Source organism: Oncorhynchus tshawytscha, unplaced genomic scaffold (assembly GCF_018296145.1).
Source record: "Oncorhynchus tshawytscha isolate Ot180627B unplaced genomic scaffold, Otsh_v2.0 Un_contig_4748_pilon_pilon, whole genome shotgun sequence".
Taxonomy (NCBI): Eukaryota; Metazoa; Chordata; class Actinopteri; order Salmoniformes; family Salmonidae; genus Oncorhynchus; species Oncorhynchus tshawytscha.
In genome coordinates, this window is record NW_024609781.1 from 230,508 (window position 1) to 249,161 (window position 18,654).

The 18,654-nt window shown below is 49.5% G+C and overlaps 1 protein-coding gene across 5 annotated transcripts in view; it reads right to left on the minus strand.

Annotated features, from left to right (window-relative positions):
- Positions 1–266: 266 nt before the first annotated feature.
- The window catches only part of cep192 (centrosomal protein 192), a 57,926-nt gene continuing 39,538 nt past the window's right edge, over positions 267–18,654 (minus strand). For 4 of the 5 annotated variants that reach the window (XM_042318011.1, XM_042318014.1, XM_042318012.1 and 1 more), the window contains 14 exons: positions 14,952–15,212; positions 14,717–14,838; positions 14,389–14,498; positions 12,874–13,039; positions 10,848–11,029; positions 10,543–10,669; positions 10,010–10,115; positions 9,396–9,615; positions 8,780–8,952; positions 7,887–8,006; positions 6,861–6,976; positions 5,423–5,549; positions 5,256–5,314; positions 267–2,592 (listed from right to left, as the gene is read on the minus strand). In XM_042318011.1, coding sequence (XP_042173945.1) covers positions 2,460–2,592; positions 5,256–5,314; positions 5,423–5,549; positions 6,861–6,976; positions 7,887–8,006; positions 8,780–8,952; positions 9,396–9,615; positions 10,010–10,115; positions 10,543–10,669; positions 10,848–11,029; positions 12,874–13,039; positions 14,389–14,498; positions 14,717–14,838; positions 14,952–15,212 — 2,022 coding nt within the window. In that variant the 3' untranslated portion in view covers positions 267–2,459. The remainder of the gene's footprint in view (positions 2,593–5,255; positions 5,315–5,422; positions 5,550–6,860; positions 6,977–7,886; positions 8,007–8,779; positions 8,953–9,395; positions 9,616–10,009; positions 10,116–10,542; positions 10,670–10,847; positions 11,030–12,873; positions 13,040–14,388; positions 14,499–14,716; positions 14,839–14,951; positions 15,213–18,654) is intronic. The other variant, XM_042318013.1, reaches the window with a different exon arrangement.

Here is an 18,654-nt window from a genome sequence, read left to right on the forward strand (position 1 = left end):
ATAGTCTGACTACGTGTAGGAGTCTCTGCACTCTACTGTATTATAGTCTGACTACATGTAGGAGTCTCTGCACTCTACTGTATTATAGTCTGACTACATGTAGGAGTCTCTGCACTCTACTGTATTATAGTCTGACTACATGTAGGAGTCTGCTTTTTGTTTGAAGTTAGCTAAAACACAGTCTCAGAATACATATAAAATAGAAATAGGCATCTCTGTCCAGTTATTTAACATCTACATTTCAAAAACATAAAAAGCGAGCAAAATGTTTGACAAATCTTTATTTGATCAGGTTCATTTACAATCACAACAACATATAATATAAACCATGTGCTTTTTTAAAGCATGTGCCATTTCTAATAGAAAACCAAAGTAGGGAACAATGATTGAGTTGATGGTGGAAAACCTCCTCCTGGCCCAGCACGGAGATTACTCTTGAGTTCATCAGTAGGTCAACTGACCAAAACCCCATATAAACCCTGTCACATGACATCAGCCATGCCAACTCTCTTCAAGTTGTACTGGGCATCAAATTCAGTCAAATGTTTCTAGTCTGCTAGCTCTACGCAGACCCCCAGAGGATAGGATATAGAGCTGTAGTCTGCTCCATGTCAACCCCCAGAGGAAAGGATATAGAGCTGGAGTCTGCTCCATGTCAACCCCCAGAGGATAGGTTATAGAGCTGTAGTCTGCTCCATGTCAACCCCCAGAGGATAGGTTATAGAGCTGTAGTCTGCTCTATGCAGACTCCCAGAGGATAGGATAGAGCTGTAGTCTGCTAGCTCTATGCAGACCCCCAGAGGATAGGCTTTAGAGCTGTAGTCTGCTGCATGTCAACCCCCAGAGGATAGGTTATAGAGCTGTAGTCTGCTAGCTCTATGCAGACCCCCAGAGGATAGGCTATAGAGCTGTAGTCTGCTCCATGTCAACCCCTAGAGGATAGGTTATAGAGCTGTAGTCTGCTAGCTCTATGCAGACCCCCAGAGGATAGGCTATAGAGCTGTAGTCTGCTAGCTCTATGCAGACCCCCAGAGGATAGGCTTTAGAGCTGTAGTCTGCTAGCTCCATGCAGACCCCCAGAGGATAGGATATATAGAGCTGTAGTCTGCTAGCTCTATGCAGACCCCCAGAGAATAGGATATATAGAGCTGTAGTCTGCTAGCTCTATGCAGACCCCCAGAGAATAGGATATAGAGCTGTAGTCTGCTCCATGCAAACCCCCAGAGAATAGGATATAGAGCTGTCATCTGCTAGCTCTTTGCGGACCCCCAGAGGAGACGATATAGAGCTGTAGTCTGCTCCATGCAGACCCCCAGAGGATAGGCTTTAGAGCTGTCATCTGCTAGCTCTTTGCAGACCCCCAGAGGAGACGATATAGAGCTGTAGTCTGCTCCATGCAGACTCCCAGAGAATAGGATATAGAGCTGTAGTCTGCTAGCTCTATGCAGACCCCCAGAGGATAGGCTTTAGAGCTGTAGTCTGCTAGCTCTATGCAGACCCCCAGAGGATAGGATATAGAGCTGTAGTCTGCTAGCTCTATGCAGACCCCCAGAGGATAGGCTATAGAGCTGTAGTCTGCTCCATTCAGACCCCCAGAGGATAGGCTTTAGAGCTGTAGTCTGCTAGCTCTATGCAGACCCCCAGAGGATAGGCTTTAGAGCTGTAGTCTGCTAGCTCTATGCAGACCCCCAGAGGATAGGATATAGAGCTGTAGTCTGCTAGCTCCATGCAGACCCCCAGAGAGAATAGGATATAGAGCTGTAGTCTGCTAGCTCTATGCAGACCCCCAGAGGATAGGATATAGAGCTGTAGTCTGCTAGCTCTATGCAGACCCCCAGAGGATAGGCTATAGAGCTGTAGTCTGCTCCATTCAGACCCCCAGAGGATAGGATATAGAGCTGTAGTCTGCTAGCTCTATGCAGACCCCCAGAGGATAGGATATATGAATGAGACGTTGTGACGTTGCCAGGAGTGGAACCAATGAGACGTTGTGACGTTGCCAGGAGTGGAACCAATGAGACGTTGTGACGTTGCCAGGAGTGGAACCAATGAGACGTTGTGACGTTGCCAGGAGTGGTACCAATGAGACGTTGGGACGTTGCCAGGAGTGGTACCAATGAGACGTTGGGACGTTGCCAGGAGTGGAACCAATGAGACGTTGGGAAGTTGCCAGGAGTGGAACCAATGAGACGTTGGGACGTTGCCGGGCCTGAAGCAGTGCACTATCTAGGGATTAGGGTGCCATATTGGACAAAGGCTTCATAGTTCATTCTTCCATATGACCATCAGTGCTCCAGTACAGGCCACACTACAGATGCAGTGACCCAGCAGTCCTCACTGACCCAGAGCAGCAGTCCTCACTGACCCAGAGCAGCAGTCCTCACTGACCCAGAGCAGCAGTCCTCACTGACCCAGAGCAGCAGTCCTCACTGACCCAGAGCAGCAGTCCTCTTGGTCAGTCAGGGCAGGGCCTCACCAGTCAGCTGGATAGCGATGTTTCCACTGGTATCCGTCTGAACCAACAGCAGGCTGGAGTGGTTGCCAGTTACAACCGGCTTGAACTGGACTGGCAGGTGGATGTAGCGTTGGCATCTGGAGGGCAGGGAGAAACGGGAAGAAATCAAAACATGGACTAAGTATTTAGGGGGCAGGGCACTCGGACCAGTCACTAGGGACCCGAGAGGTTTCGACACTAGGGACCCGAACCAACACACAGGACCTGAGAGGCAGACGACACTAGGGACCCGAGAGGCAACTGACACTAGGCAGGTGGATGAGGCAGACGACACTAGGGACCCGAGAGGAGACGACACTAGGGAAGAAATCAAAACATAGGGACCCGAGAGGCAGACGACACGACACAGGGACCCGAGAGGCAGACGACACTAGGGACCCGAGAGGCAGACGACACTAGGGACCCGAGAGGCAGACGACACTAGGGACCCGAGAGGCAGACGACACTAGGGACCCGAGAGGCAGACGACACTAGGGACCCGAGAGGCAGACGACACTAGGGACCCGAGAGGCAGACGACACTAGGGACCCAGAGAGGCAGACGACACTAGGGACCCGAGAGGCAGACGACACTAGGGACCCGAGAGGCAGACGACACTAGGGACCCGAGAGGCAGACGACACTAGGGACCCGAGAGGCAGACGACACTAGGGACCCGAGAGGCAGACGACACTAGGGACCCGAGAGGCAGACAGACGACACTAGGGACCCGAGAGGCAGACGACACTAGGGACCCGAGAGGCAGACGACACTAGGGACCCGAGAGGCAGACGACACTAGGGACCCGAGAGGCAGACGACACTAGGGACCCGAGAGGCAGACGACACTAGGGACCCGAGAGGCAGACGACACTAGGGACCCGAGAGGCAGACGACACTAGGGACCCGAGAGGCAGACGACACTAGGGACCCGAGAGGCAGACGACACTAGGGACCCGAGAGGCAGACGACACTAGGGACCCGAGAGGCAGACGACACTAGGGACCCGAGAGGCAGACGACACTAGGGACCCGAGAGGCAGACGACACTAGGGACCCGAGAGGCAGACGACACTAGGGACCAGAGAGGCAGACGACACTAGGGACCAGAGAGGCAGACGACACACGGACCAGAGAGGCAGACGACACTAGGGACCCGAGAGGCAGACGACACTAGGGACCAGAGAGGCAGACGACACTAGGGACCAGAGAGGCAGACGACACTAGGGACCAGAGAGGCAGACGACACTAGGGACCAGAGAGGCAGACGACACTAGGGACCAGAGAGGCAGACGACACTAGGGACCAGAGAGGCAGACGACACTAGGGACCAGAGAGGCAGACGACACTAGGGACCAGAGAGGCAGACGACACAACGGACCAGAGAGGCAGACACAACACGGACGAGAGGCAGACACAACACGGACCCGAGAGGCAGACACAACACGGACCCGAGAGGCAGACACAACACGGACCCGAGAGGCAGACACAACACGGACTGAGAGGCAGACACAACACGGACTGAGAGGCAGACACAACACGGACTGAGAGGCAGACACAACACGGACTGAGAGGCAGACACAACACGGACTGAGAGGCAGACACAACACGGACTGAGAGGCAGACACAACACGGACTGAGAGGCAGACACAACACGGACTGAGAGGCAGACACAACACGGACTGAGAGGCAGACACAACACGGACTGAGAGGCAGACACAACACGGACTGAGAGGCAGACACAACACGGACTGAGAGGCAGACACAACACGGACCCGAGAGGCAGACACAACACGGACTGAGAGGCAGACACAACACGGACTGAGAGGCAGACAATACAGACTGAGGCAGACTTTGAGCTGTGATTGTTGTTAGAATAGAACAGTGTCACCTGACAGGTACAGTACAGGAAGCACCAAATCTCACGTTGAAGAAAATACTGTGATAAAAATGTAGTAACAAATGTTAATTCCACATGGCGATGACGTGTGAATGAAAACGCTATGCACCATGGGAGGAGTCAGGACATGCAGCAAGGTGCCATTCGCCACACAGCACCACCACACCTACTTCAGTAGATAACACAGTGACCTGCTGTCCAGACACTCTCAGGCCCAGAGCCTGACCAACACAGTGACTTGCTGTCCAGAGCCTGGCCAAAACAGTGACCTGCTGTCCAGACGCTCTCAGGCCCAGAGCCTGGCCAAAACAGTGATCTGCTGTCCAGACGCTCTCAGGCCCAGAGCCTGGCCAACACAGTGAGTGGCCTGCTGTCCAGACACTCTCAGGCCCAGAGCCTGACCAACACAGTGAGTGGGCCTGCTGTCCAGACGCTCTCAGGCCCAGAGCCTGGCCAACACAGTGAGTGGCCTGCTGTCCAGACACTCTCAGGCCCAGAGCCTGACCAACACAGTGAGTGGGCCTGCTGTCCAGACACTCTCAGGCCCAGAGCCTGACCAACACAGTGAGTGGGCCTGCTGTCCAGACGCTCTCAGACCCAGAGCCTGACCAACACAGTGAGTGGGCCTGCTGTCCAGACGCTCTCAGACCGACCCCTTTGAGTTTCCACAGCATTAGGAGCAGGAAGTCACACTCAGGTTACACACAGCACCAATCACAGCCTTTCAGTACATCATAGCCTGGTCCCAGACCTGGTTGTGCCTTCTTGGTCAACTTCTATGGTCATGGTATAGCTCTGTGGCCAGGTTAACCAGGACACTGATTACAGAAGAGGAATGACAGTCACCAAGCGGCGTGGACTCACCTTAGGGAATATTTGGAATGCTTGATGTGGAATGGCTCTTTAGGGGTTAGGAACATCAGCTGCAACATCAGACAAGCTCAACATCAAATCCATGCAATGCAAAGCATTCTGGGTAGTTATCACATCCATCACAGTTCATGCAATTATTCTGTGTGTGTGTTGCTCACCGCATGCGTTTCCAAGGAGTTGTTTCTCATGTTGACCTTCAGTGTGCTGGTCTCCCCTACCCTGGTAGGGGGGAATGAGTAGTGGTCCTGGGGGGCGTATACCCCCCTACACAGAGCCTCCTCCTGACTGGAACACACAACATCATCCACACATTTAACATCGACCTGAACCTTCCTCCTCCATGGGGCTCTGAGCTTCCTGAACCTTCCTCCTCCATGGGGCTCTGAGCGTCCTGAACATCTACCTGAACCTTCCTCCTCCATGGGGCTCTGAGCTTCCTGAACCTTCCTCCATGGGGCTCTGAGCTTCCTGAACCTTCCTCCTCCATGGGGCTCTGAGCGTCCTGAACATCTACCTGAACCTTCCTCCTCCATGGGGCTCTGAGCTTCCTGAACCTTCCTCCATGGGGCTCTGAGCTTCCTGAATCTTCCTCCTCCATGGGGGCTCTGAGCTTCCTGAACCTTCCTCCTCCATGGGGCTCTGAGCGTCCTGAACATCTACCTGAACCTTCCTCCTCCATGGGGCTCTGAGCTTCCTGAACCTTCCTCCTCCATGGGGCTCTGAGCTTCCTGAACCTTCCTCCTCCATGGGGCTCTGAGCTTCCTGAACCTTCCTCCTCCATGGGGCTCTGAGCTTCCTGAACCTTCCTCCTCCATGGGGCTCTGAGCTTCCTGAACGTCTACCTGAACCTTCCTCCTCCATGGGGCTCTGAGCTTCCTGATCACTTATCCTTCAGAACAAATCAAGAACTATATCTGAACATTAACCAGATAGCCAGCTAGTTAGCCAGCTGACTGACTAACTAGCTGGCTAACCAGTGCTCCCTGTTTGGTGATTCATCCTCCACTGTGCTCTGGACTGTGGAGGATCAACCTTGTTTTTCTAGTCATCACTAGTGAGACCTGACTGCCAGTCATCACTAGTGAGACCTGACTGCCAGTCATCACTAGTGAGACCTGACTGCCAGTCATCACTAGTGAGACCTGACTGCCAGTCATCACTAGTGAGACCTGACTGCCAGTCATCACTAGTGAGACCTGACTGCCAGTCATCACTAGTGAGACCTGACTGCCAGTCATCACTAGTGAGACCTGACTGCCAGCCAGTCATCACTAGTGAGACCTGACTGCCAGTCAGTCATCACTAGTGAGACCTGACTGCCAGTCATCACTAGTGAGACCTGACTGCCTGGTCATCACTAGTGAGACCTGACTGCCAGTCATCACTAGTGAGTGTCATCACTAGTGAGACCTGACTGCCAGTCATCACTAGTGAGACCTGACTGCCAGTCATCACTAGTGAGACCTGACTGCCAGCCCTTACCCAGTCATCACTAGTGAGACCTGACTGCCAGCCCTTACCCAGTCATCACTAGTGAGACCTGACTGCCAGCCCTTACCCAGTCATCACTAGTGAGACCTGACTGCCAGCCCTTACCCAGTCATGCCACCATCAGCAACCGGGTCAGGTCTTCTCCTGGTCTTAAAGGCTTCAGTCTTCACCAGAGAACAGTCTGCTTCCTGAGGAGCCACCGCTGGACCAACCTTCACACCCTGAAAAACATCATCATCATCATCATCATCATCATCATCATCATCATGGCAACCCTCCACCGCATTCGTCACCCTCCTCCACGCCACGTCGTATTCATTAGGGGACACCATATCCAAAAGGGTCGTATTCATTAGGGGACACCATATCCAAAAGGGTCGTATTCATTAGGGGACACCCTATCCAAAAGGGTCGTATTCATTAGGGGACACCCTATCCAAAAGGGTCGTATTCATTAGGGGACACCATATCCAAAAGGGTCGTATTCATTAGGGGACACCATACCCAAAAGGGTCGTATTCATTAGGGGACACCATACCCAAAAGGGTCGTATTCATTAGGGGACACCACACCCAAAAGGGTCGTATTCATTAGGGGACACTTCATAAACGGGAAGACACCCTGCAGTATAATGATGTCCTATAACAGTCTACCTTTACAGTCTCCTGGCAGTATAATGATGTCCTATAACAGTCTCCTGGCAGTATAATGATGTCCTGTAACAGTCTACCTTTACAGTCTCCTGGCAGTATAATGATGTCCTATATCAGTCTCCTGGCAGTATAATGATGTCCTATATCAGTCTCCTGGCAGTATAATGATGTCCTATATCAGTCTCCTGGCAGTATAATGATGTCCTATAACAGTCTCATGGCAGTATAATGATGTCCTATATCAGTCTCCTGGCAGTATAATGATGTCCTATAACAGTCTCCTGGCAGTATAATGATGTCCTATAACAGTCTCCTGGCAGTATAATGATGTCCTATAACAGTCTCCTGGCAGTATAATGATGTCCTATATCAGTCTCCTGGCAGTATAATGATGTCCTATATCAGTCTCCGGGCAGTATAATGATGTCCTATAACAGTCTCCTGGCAGTATAATGATGTCCTATAACAGTCTACCCACAGTGCCACAGAGCTGGAAGCGTATCCTGGTCTTGTGCTGAGGCTCAGCCACTGGGTGACACTCCAGGTCCCAGAACTGAGCATAGTCCCCTCGGTCCCTGGGCAGGAAGGTGATGGGCACCTGGAGGAGAGGAGGAGACACCAACAGGAGGAGATGAGACATCAACACCACCATCATGGTCAAAGCCCTACAGGACATCCTATTGACCAAAGACACATTGTTCTGGGGACCAGGGGTGTGACTGGGTAAAGCTGGGTGGTCAGTAACCCCCCCGAATAAAGATATGTTCTGGGGACCAGGGGTGTGACTGGGTAAAGCTGGGTGGTCAGTAACCCCCCAAATAAAGATATGTTCTGGGGACCAGGGGTGTGACTGGGTAAAGCTGGGTGGTCAGTAACCCCCCCGAATAAAGATATGTTCTGGGGACCAGGGGTGTGACTGGGTAAAGCTGGGTGGTCAGTAACCCCCCGAATAAAGATATGTTCTGGGGACCAGGGGTGTGACTGGGTAAAGCTGGGTGGTCAGTAACCCCCAAATAAAGATATGTTCTGGGGACCAGGGGTGTGACTGGGTAAAGCTGGGTGGTCAGTAACCCCCAAATAAAGATATGTTCTGGGGACCAGGGGTGTGACTGGGTAAAGCTGGGTGGTCAGTAACCCCCGAATAAAGATATGTTCTGGGGACCAGGGGTGTGACTGGGTAAAGCTGGGTGGTCAGTAACCCCCCTAATAAAGATATGTTCTGGGGACCAGGGGTGTGACTGGGTAAAGCTGGGTGGTCAGTAACCCCCCCGAATAAAGATATGTTCTGGGGACCAGGGGTGTGACTGGGTAAAGCTGGGTGGTCAGTAACCCTAATAAAGTCATAGGTAGGGGTAGAGATGGAGTAATCACCTGCATCTTGTGGTATGCTCCCAGGGTTCCAGAGACTCTGGGACATCTGAAGGCTGTGTAGGTGGCCCGGTACACATCCCCACTGCTGTCCACCCCCTTTACATAGGGAGGGGCGAAGGAAGACAGGTACCACCTCACCTGCTCTCCTCTGTTCTCCACCTCCACAGAGGACTCTGACGAAAGAAGAGACGGCTTTAGATCAAAACACTGGAAACAGGAACATTCTTCAAGAACACACACAGCATTTTGGTATTATCTAGAGGGGAAATAGGGCTATCGACTGGCAACTGCAAACTCCAGAGATTATAGATATGTCCCAACACTGAGTCAGAGATTATAGATATGTCCCAACACTGGGACTCAGATTATAGATATGTCCCAATGCTGAGTAACGCTGGGAGTCAGAGATTATAGATATCTTCCAATGCTGAGATTATAGATATGTCCCAATTCTGAGTCAGAGATTATAGATATGTTCCAATGCTTAGATTATAGATATGTCCCAATGTTTAGATTATAGATATCTCCCAATGCTGAGATTATAGATGTGTCCCAACACTGAGATTACAGATGTGTCCCAATGCTGAGTAACGCTGGGAGTCAGAGTGTCTCCTACCTGAGGTTTCTCCTGAGGGCGTGGCAGGAAACACGATGGTACGGTTACTGATCTCTACCGTGGCTGGAGCTGTCCTGGTCAGGGGGGGTTGGCCTGCAGGGGGCAGCATGGTGGTGGGCATGGGGCTAGCAGTCTGAGGAGGAAGGGGGGCTAGGCTCCGGTCTGCTGGGGCCGTTGATACATCCAGAGCCAGGTCCTGACGGATCTGGACTTTGATGAACTGGACAGCAGGAGGAGAGAAAATAACATCATTAAGGGGAGGCCACTACATCAAGACATTGAGGGGGGGGCCACATCAAGACATTGAGGGGGGCACCACATCAAGACATTGAGGGGGGCCCCCACATCAAGACATTGAGGGGGGAACCACATCAAGACATTGAGGGGGCACCACATCAAGACATTGAGGGGGCCCCCACATCAAGACATTGAGGGGGACATCAAGACATCAAGACATTGAGGGGGGCACCACATCAAGACATTGAGGGGGGCACCACATCAAGACATTGAGGGGGGGGCACCACATCAAGACATTGAGGGGGGGCACCACATCAAGACATTGAGGGGGGGGGCACCACATCAAGACATTGAGGGGCCCACAACATCATCACTACCTTCTGTTGATTGTCACACTGGACATAGATTTGGCCACTCCATGGAAACATGGATGTCCTGGTTGCTAGGGACGGATTAGGACTGATGAGGATCTGGAGGTGGCACCTGGGAACAAAAAACTACTGTGAAACACCCCTAGTAATACAGTCACCTGGTAAAACTAACTAACTATGGTGAAAGAAGGCCATGTTGAGGCGTACCGGTTACCATCCGAGGGGTCCTACTGCGGTTCTATCTAGAAGGCCATGTTGTGGCGTACCGGTTACCGTCCGAGGCTTCCTACTGCGGTTCTATCTAGAAGGCCATGTTGAGGTGTACTGGTTACCGTCCGAGGCTTCCTACTGCGGTTCTATCTAGAAGGCCATGTTGAGGTGTACTGGTTACCGTCCGAGGGGTCCTATCTAGAAGGCCATGTTGAGGTGTAACGGTTGGCTGGCCAGGATAACACAAAGCTGTGTGTGTGTGTGTGTGTGTGTGTGTGTGTGTGTGTGTGTGTGTGTGTGTGTGTGTGTGTGTGTGTGTGTGTACATACTGTGGTTCTATGACTCCATGTTGAGGGGTAACAGTGAGACAGTGGGCTGGCCAGGACAACTCAAAGCTCAGCTCTCTGGATGATGAGTGGTTCTGGATCAGGACATGTCTGGTGTTGGAGGCTCCGTCTGGACAACATACATTATAAACCAAAGGAAAGGGTTTAATTATATTCTATTAAAAACTACAAAAAAAAACGTTTTATGAACAGAAAATCTGGAGCGTCAATGTTTCTGTCCTGAGAGACCTTGCTCAGGCTGCAAAGAGCACAGAGTTGGTCTCAAACAGTGAGATGATAATACTGACTGATAGTGGGAGAGGTGAGGACCAGCTGTTCAGGCTGGAGGCTCCAGGAGTCCCTGTGGTCCCCTGGTTCTGTCCCCGTCCCAGAGGCCTCTGTCCTGGGTAACGCGGGGCCTTGAGGACCCTTCACAGGCAGTACATCCAGAGACACGTTGCTGATGTGACGGTCTGAGTTCCCAAAACCACTACAACATGATAAGACAACGTTATATAACCATTAACACCATAATGTTAGTATAACACCCCCACTACAACGTTATATAACCATTAACACCACCACTACAACAACATTATATAACCATTAACACCCCTACTACAACATTCTATAACCATTAACACCACCACTACTACAACATTATATAACCATTAACACCACCACTACTACAACATTATATAACCATTAACACCACCACTACTACAACATTATATAACCATTAACACAACCCTACCACTAACATTAAACATTATATAACCATTAACACCACCACTACTACAACATTATATAACCATTAACCCCACCACTACTACAACATTATATAACCATTAACACCACCACTACAACATTATATAACCATTAACACCACCACTACTACATTATATAACCATTAACCCCACCACTACTACAACATTATATAACCATTAACACCACCACTACAACATTATATAACCATTAACACCACCACTACAACATTATATAACCATTAACACCACTACTACAACATTATATAACCATTAACACCACTACTACAACATCATATAACCATTAACACCACCACTACAACATCATATAACCATTAACACCCCCACTACAACATTATATAACCATTAACACCACCACTACTACATTATATAACCATTAACACCACTACTACAACATTATATAACCATTAACACCACTACTACAACATTATATAACCATTAACACCCCCACTACAATGTTATATAACCATTAACACCACCACTACAACATTATATAACTACAACATTATATAACCATTAACACCACCACTACTACAACATTATATAACCATTAACACCACCACTACAACAACATTATATAACCATTAACACCCCTACTACAACATTCTATAACCATTAACACCACCACTACTACAACATTATATAACCATTAACACCACCACTACTACAACATTATATAACCATTAACACCACCACTACTACAACATTATATAACCATTAACACCACCACTACTACATTATATAACCATTAACACCCCCACTACAACATTATATAACCATTAACACCCCCACTACAACATTATATAACCATTAACACCCCCACTACAACATTATATAACCATTAACACCCCCCCACATTATATAACAACATTATATAACCATTAACACCACTACTACATTATATAACCATTAACACCACTACTACAACATTATATAACCATTAACACCACCACTACTACAACATTATATAACCATTAACCCCACCACTACTACAACATTATATAACCATTAACACCACCACTACAACATTATATAACCATTAACACCACCACTACTACATTCTATAACCATTAACCCCACCACTACTACAACATTATATAACCATTAACACCACTACTACAACATCATATAACCATTAACACCACTACTACAACATTATATAACCATTAACACCACTACTACAACATCATATAACCATTAACACCACTACTACAACATCATATAACCATTAACACCACTACTACAACATCATATAACCATTAACACCACCACAACATTATAACCATTAACACCACCACTACTACATTATATAACCATTAACACCACTACTACTACATTATAAACCATTAACACCACTACTACTACATTATATAACCATTAACACCACTACAACATTATATAACCATTAACACCACTACAACATTATAAACCATTAACAGCCTGTATGTTCTAAGCAGAGAGAAACACTCTAGAAACCAAATGAGGTGTGAGATGAAAACATTCGTATGATTACGTTCTTTCCTAAAGGTATGATATTCAGTCCCAGTACCTGTCAGCCTCCGAGCCTCTCCTGGTGACAGCTAGGGGGGGCTGGACATGGAGGTCAGTCCTTCCAGAGTCCAAGGTCTCTGTGCTGCCCAGCACTGACAACACCACCTTACTCAGGTTCCCATAGAACAACTGGGCCTGGTTGGGGCTCTGGGGCAGGTCGTAGGCTGGAGACAACAGCATGGGAAACCATGAGCTAAACATAGTGGGTCAACACATACATTATACACTATTATATATACACACACACACATATATAGTTGATGTCAGAAGTTTACATACACCTTAGCCAAATACATTTAAACTCAGTTTCTCCATAATTCCTGACATTTAATCCTAGTAAAAATTCCCTGTTTTAGGACTTTTAGGATCACCACTTTATTTTAAGAATGTGAAATGTCAATAATAGTAGAGAGAATGATTTATTTCAGCTTTTATTTCTTTCATCACATTCCCAGTGGGTCAGAAGTTACATACACTCAATTAGTATTTGGTAGCATTGCCTTTAAACTGTTTGACTTGGGTCAAACGTTTCGGGTAGCCTTCCACAAGCTTCCCACAATAAGTTGGGTGATTTTTGCCCATTCCTCCTGACAGAGCTGGTGGAACTGAGTCAGGTTTGTAGGTCGTCTTGCTCGCACACGCTATTTCAGTTCTGCCAACAAATATTCTATCCAATTGAGGTCAAGGCTTTGTGATGGCCACTCCAATACCTTGACTGTTGTCCTTAAGCCATTTTGCCACAACTTTGGAAGTATGCTTGGGGTCATTGTCCATTTGGAAGACCCATTTGTGACCAAGCTATAACTTCCTGACTGATGTCTTGAGCTGTTTCAATAAATACACATTTGGCTTCTCATGATGCCATCTATTTTGTAAAGTGCACCAGTCCCTCCTGCAGAAAAGCACCCCCACAACATGATGCTGCCACCCCCGTGCTTCACGGTTGGGATGCTGTTCTTCGGCTTGCAAGCACTTTTAAAGGCACAGTAATCTTAGTGTATGTAAACTTCTGACTCACTGGAATTGTGATACAGTGAATTATAAGTGAAATAATCTGTCTGTAAACAATTGTAGGAAAAATCACATGTGTCATGCACAAAGTAGATGTCCTAACTGACTTGCCAAAACTATAGTTTGTTAACAAGAAATTTGTGGAGTGGTTGAAAAATGAGTTAATGACGCTAATCTAAGTATGTAAACTTCCGACTTCAACTGTGTGTGTGTGTGTGTGTATATATATATATATATAAACATTTCCACAACAAACAAGTTTGAATAACAAGTTGTCCAGAGTAGGAAATCCTCACTGGTTCCCAGGTGTATAGAACAGGCGTCTCCAACAGGTTGATCTACCAGTAACTCACAGACCACCTACGAGTAGCTCGCCAAACAATTCTGACCGCAAAATGTCACTAACAAATCCCGCAAGTATCAGACACCGCAAGCTCCCAGCTCCTATCTCATCAAAGCAACATTATCCCACCTCTGTTCTAGAAAGACCCATGACCCTTACCCTCCAGGACCTGCTCCTCCCCCAGGAACCTCTCGTTGAAGTTGAGTCCTTTCAGCAGACTGTTCTCTGACAGAATCTTCCTGCCTGCATCAGGCTTTGACAGCAGCAACCTGGGGGACAGGAGATGGAGGTGAAATCAGTCTCCTTAGTGTTGTAAATCAAACTAGAGGGCCTGGAGAACAGAAACAGACAGTAGTGGTTCAAACGGTTCTGTCTGACAGCCTGGAACAACCTCCTCAAAGCCTCTAATGCTATTGCTTCACAAGATGGATGTTTAAAAGTCAGGTTAATGACAGCCCATGTAAGAAACAGAGGGACAGGTCCTCACCTCCTGAACTGTTGTCGTGAGACCTCGTCTCCACAGAAGAGACAGACTGTGGACAGGACGGCATTAGCTGAATGACACAGAGTCTGCTCTCTCTGGGTCACCTTCATCAGAACCGTGATCACCTGGAGAAAGAACCAGTTCAAACCAATTATTAATGATAGAAACATCTCTCCTGTCAGGAAGTCCAGATCAAACCAGAACCTCCTTTCTGACCACAACAAGTCATGTGACCTACCTCCTGTGTCCTCTCCTTCAGGACGAACTGAGACGGAGAGAGGCTGATGTCCGAGGAGTCCATGACAGAGCGTGTGTGTAGGTCAGAGTAGGGAACAGCCTTAATGAAGGCAGCCCTGCATCCAGTGTTTCTCACACAGACACACAGCTTGGAGACCTGGCCTGCTGCCACCCCCATTAGCATAGCCACGTAGCTGTCTGAACGCTTCCTGTGATCTTCCAGAATAATGTTACTGGTCCCTCCATAGCCTGATAGGGGGATCTGGGGGGGCGAGAGAGAGAGACAGAGGGCTGTTTGTATATCTCTATTTATTGAGATGTGAGGCATATAGCCAGAGCTACATAACCCATACGTCGCCACAGACTCACAAGCCATACGTCGCCACAGACTCACACAACCCATACGTCGCCACAGACTCACACAACCCATACGTCGCCACACTCACACAACCCATACGTCGCCACACTGACACAACCCATACACAGACACACAACCCATACGTCGCCACAGACTCACACAACCCATACGTCGCCACACACTCACACAACCCATACGTCGCCACACACTCACACAACCCATACGTCGCCACACACTCACACAACCCATACGTCGCCACACTCACACAACCCATACGTCGCCACACTCACACAACCCATACGTCGCCACACTCACACAACCCATACGTCGCCACACACTCACACAACCCATACGTCGCCACACTCACACAACCCATACGTCGCCACACTCACACAACCCATACGTCGCCACACTCACACAACCCATACGTCGCCACAGACACATACGTCGCCACAGACACATACGTCGCCACAGACACATACGTCGCCACAGACACATACGTGGCCACAGACTCATAACCCACACGTGGCCACAGACTCATAACCCACACGAGGCCACAGACTCATAACCCACACGTGGCCACAGACTCATAACCCACACGTGGCCACAGACTCATAACCCACACGTGGCCACAGACTCATAACCCACACGTGGCCACAGACTCATAACCCACACGTGGCCACAGACACATAACCCACACGTGGCCACAGACACATAACCCACACGTGGCCACAGACACATAACCCACACGTGGCCACAGACACATAACCCACACGTGGCCACAGACACATAACCCACACGTGGCCACAGACACATAACCCACACGTGGCCACAGACACATAACCCACACGTGGCCACAGACACATAACCCACACGTGGCCACAGACACATAACCCACACGTGGCCACAGACACATAACCCACACGTGGCCACAGACACATAACCCACACGTGGCCACAGACACATAACCCACACGTGGCCACAGACACATAACCCACACGTGGCCACAGACACATAACCCACACGTGGCCACAGACACACAACCCACACGTGGCCACAGACACACAACCCACACGTGGCCACAGACACACAACCCACACGTGGCCACAGACACACAACCCACACGTCGCCACAGACACATAACCCATACGTCGCCACAGACTCATAACCCATGTCGCCACACTCACACAACCCATACGTCGCCACAGACACATAACCCATACGTCGCCAGACACATACGTCGCCAGACATAAGCCATACGTCGCCACAGACTCACAACCCATACGTCGCCACAGACACATACGTCGCCAGACACATAACCCATACGTCACCACAGACTCATAACCCATACGTCGCCACAGACACATAACCCATACGTCGCCACAGACTCATAACCCATACGGCGCCACAGACACATAACCCATACGTCGCCACAGACACATAACCCATACGTCGCCACAGACTCATTGTGAAGTCTGAAAACATTAGACAAACTTTAAAAAGTGTAATGTCCCTTTAAGATCAGAAACCACCACTGAAAATCAGTCTGGTCACTTCAATAAGTAGCTAGATCCTCGGAACCCATAGATTTTCACGTTTCTGTTGTTGGCCTTGCACTACACACCGGACTCAAATAACCACGTCATCATCAAGCCTTTGATTCGTGGAATCAGGAGTGTAGTTAGTGCTAGGGCAACAACTACGGCCCAGGATGAAGAAACATTAGTCTATAGGATGGTTAGGGTAGAGAGGGCCTCACAGTAAACCAGGATGGTTAGGGTAGAGAGGGCCTCACAGTAAACCAGGATGGTTAGGGTAGAGAGGGCCTCACAGTAAACCAGGATGGTTAGGGTAGAGAGAGTCTCACAGTAAACCAGGATGGTTAGGGTAGAGAGAGTCTCACAGTAAACCAGGATGGTTAGGGTAGAGAGGGCCTCACAGTAAACCAGGATGGTTAGAGTAGAGAGGGCCTCACAGTAAACCAGGATGGTTAGGGTAGAGAGGGCCCAGGATGGTTAGGGTAGAGAGGGCCTCACAGTAAACCAGGATGGTTAGGGGAGAGAGGGCCTCACAGTAAACCAGGATGGTTAGGGTAGAGAGTCTCACAGTAAACCAGGATGGTTAGGGTAGAGAGGGCCTCACAGTAAACCAGGATGGTTAGGGTAGAGAGGGCCTCACAGTAAACTAGGATGGTTAGGGTAGAGAGGGCCCAGGATGGTTAGGGTAGAGAGAGCCTCACAGTAAACCAGGATGGTTAGGGTAGAGAGGGCCCAGGATGGTTAGGGTAGATAGGGCCTCACAGTAAACTAGGATGGTTAGGGTAGAGAGGGCCCAGGATGGTTAGGGTAGAGAGGGCCTCACAGTAAACCAGGATGGTTAGGGTAAAGAGGGCCCAGGATGGTTAGGGTAGAGAGGGCCTCACAGTAAACTAGGATGGTTAGGGTAGAGAGGGCCCAGGTTGGTTAGGGTAGAGAGGGCCTCACAGTAAACCAGGATGGTTAGGGTAGAGAGGGCCCAAGATGGTTAGGGTAGAGAGGGCCCAGGATGGTTAGGGTAGAGAGGGCCCAGGATGGTTAGGGTAGAGAGGGCCCAGGATGGTTAGGGTAGAGAGGGCCTCACAGTAAACTAGGATGGTTAGGGTAGAGAGGGCCTCACAGTAAACTAGGATGGTTAGGGTAGAGAGGGCCCAGGATGGTTAGGGTAGAGAGGGCCTCACAGTAAACCAGGATGGTTAGTGTAGAGAGGGCCCAGGATGGTTAGGGTAGAGGGCCTCAGAGTAAACCAGGATGGTTAGGGTAGAGAGGGCCTCACAGTGAACCAGGATGGTTAGGGTAGAGAGGGCCTCACAGTAAACCAGGATGGTTAGGGTAGAGAGGGCCTCACAGTGAACTTGATGCCAGGCTGTGAGGGCCTCACAGTGAACCAGGATGGTTAGGGTAGAGAGGGCCTCACAGTAAACCAGGATGGTTAGTGTAGAGAGGGCCTCACAGTAAACCAGGATGGTTAGGGTAGAGAGGGCCTCACAGTAAACTAGGATGGTTAGGGTAGAGAGGGCCCAGGATGGTTAGGGTAGAGAGGGCCTCACAGTAAACCAGGATGGTTAGGGTAGAGAGGGCCTCACGGTAAACCAGGATGGTTAGGGTAGAGAGGGCCCAGGATGGTTAGGGTAGAGAGGGCCTCACAGTAAACCAGGATGGTTAGGGTAGAGAGGGCCCAGGATGGTTAGGGTAGAGAGGGCCCAGGATGGTTAGGGTAGAGAGGGCCCAGGATGGTTAGGGTAGAGAGGGCCTCACAGTAAACTAGGATGGTTAGGGTAGAGAGGGCCCAGGATGGTTAGGGTAGAGAG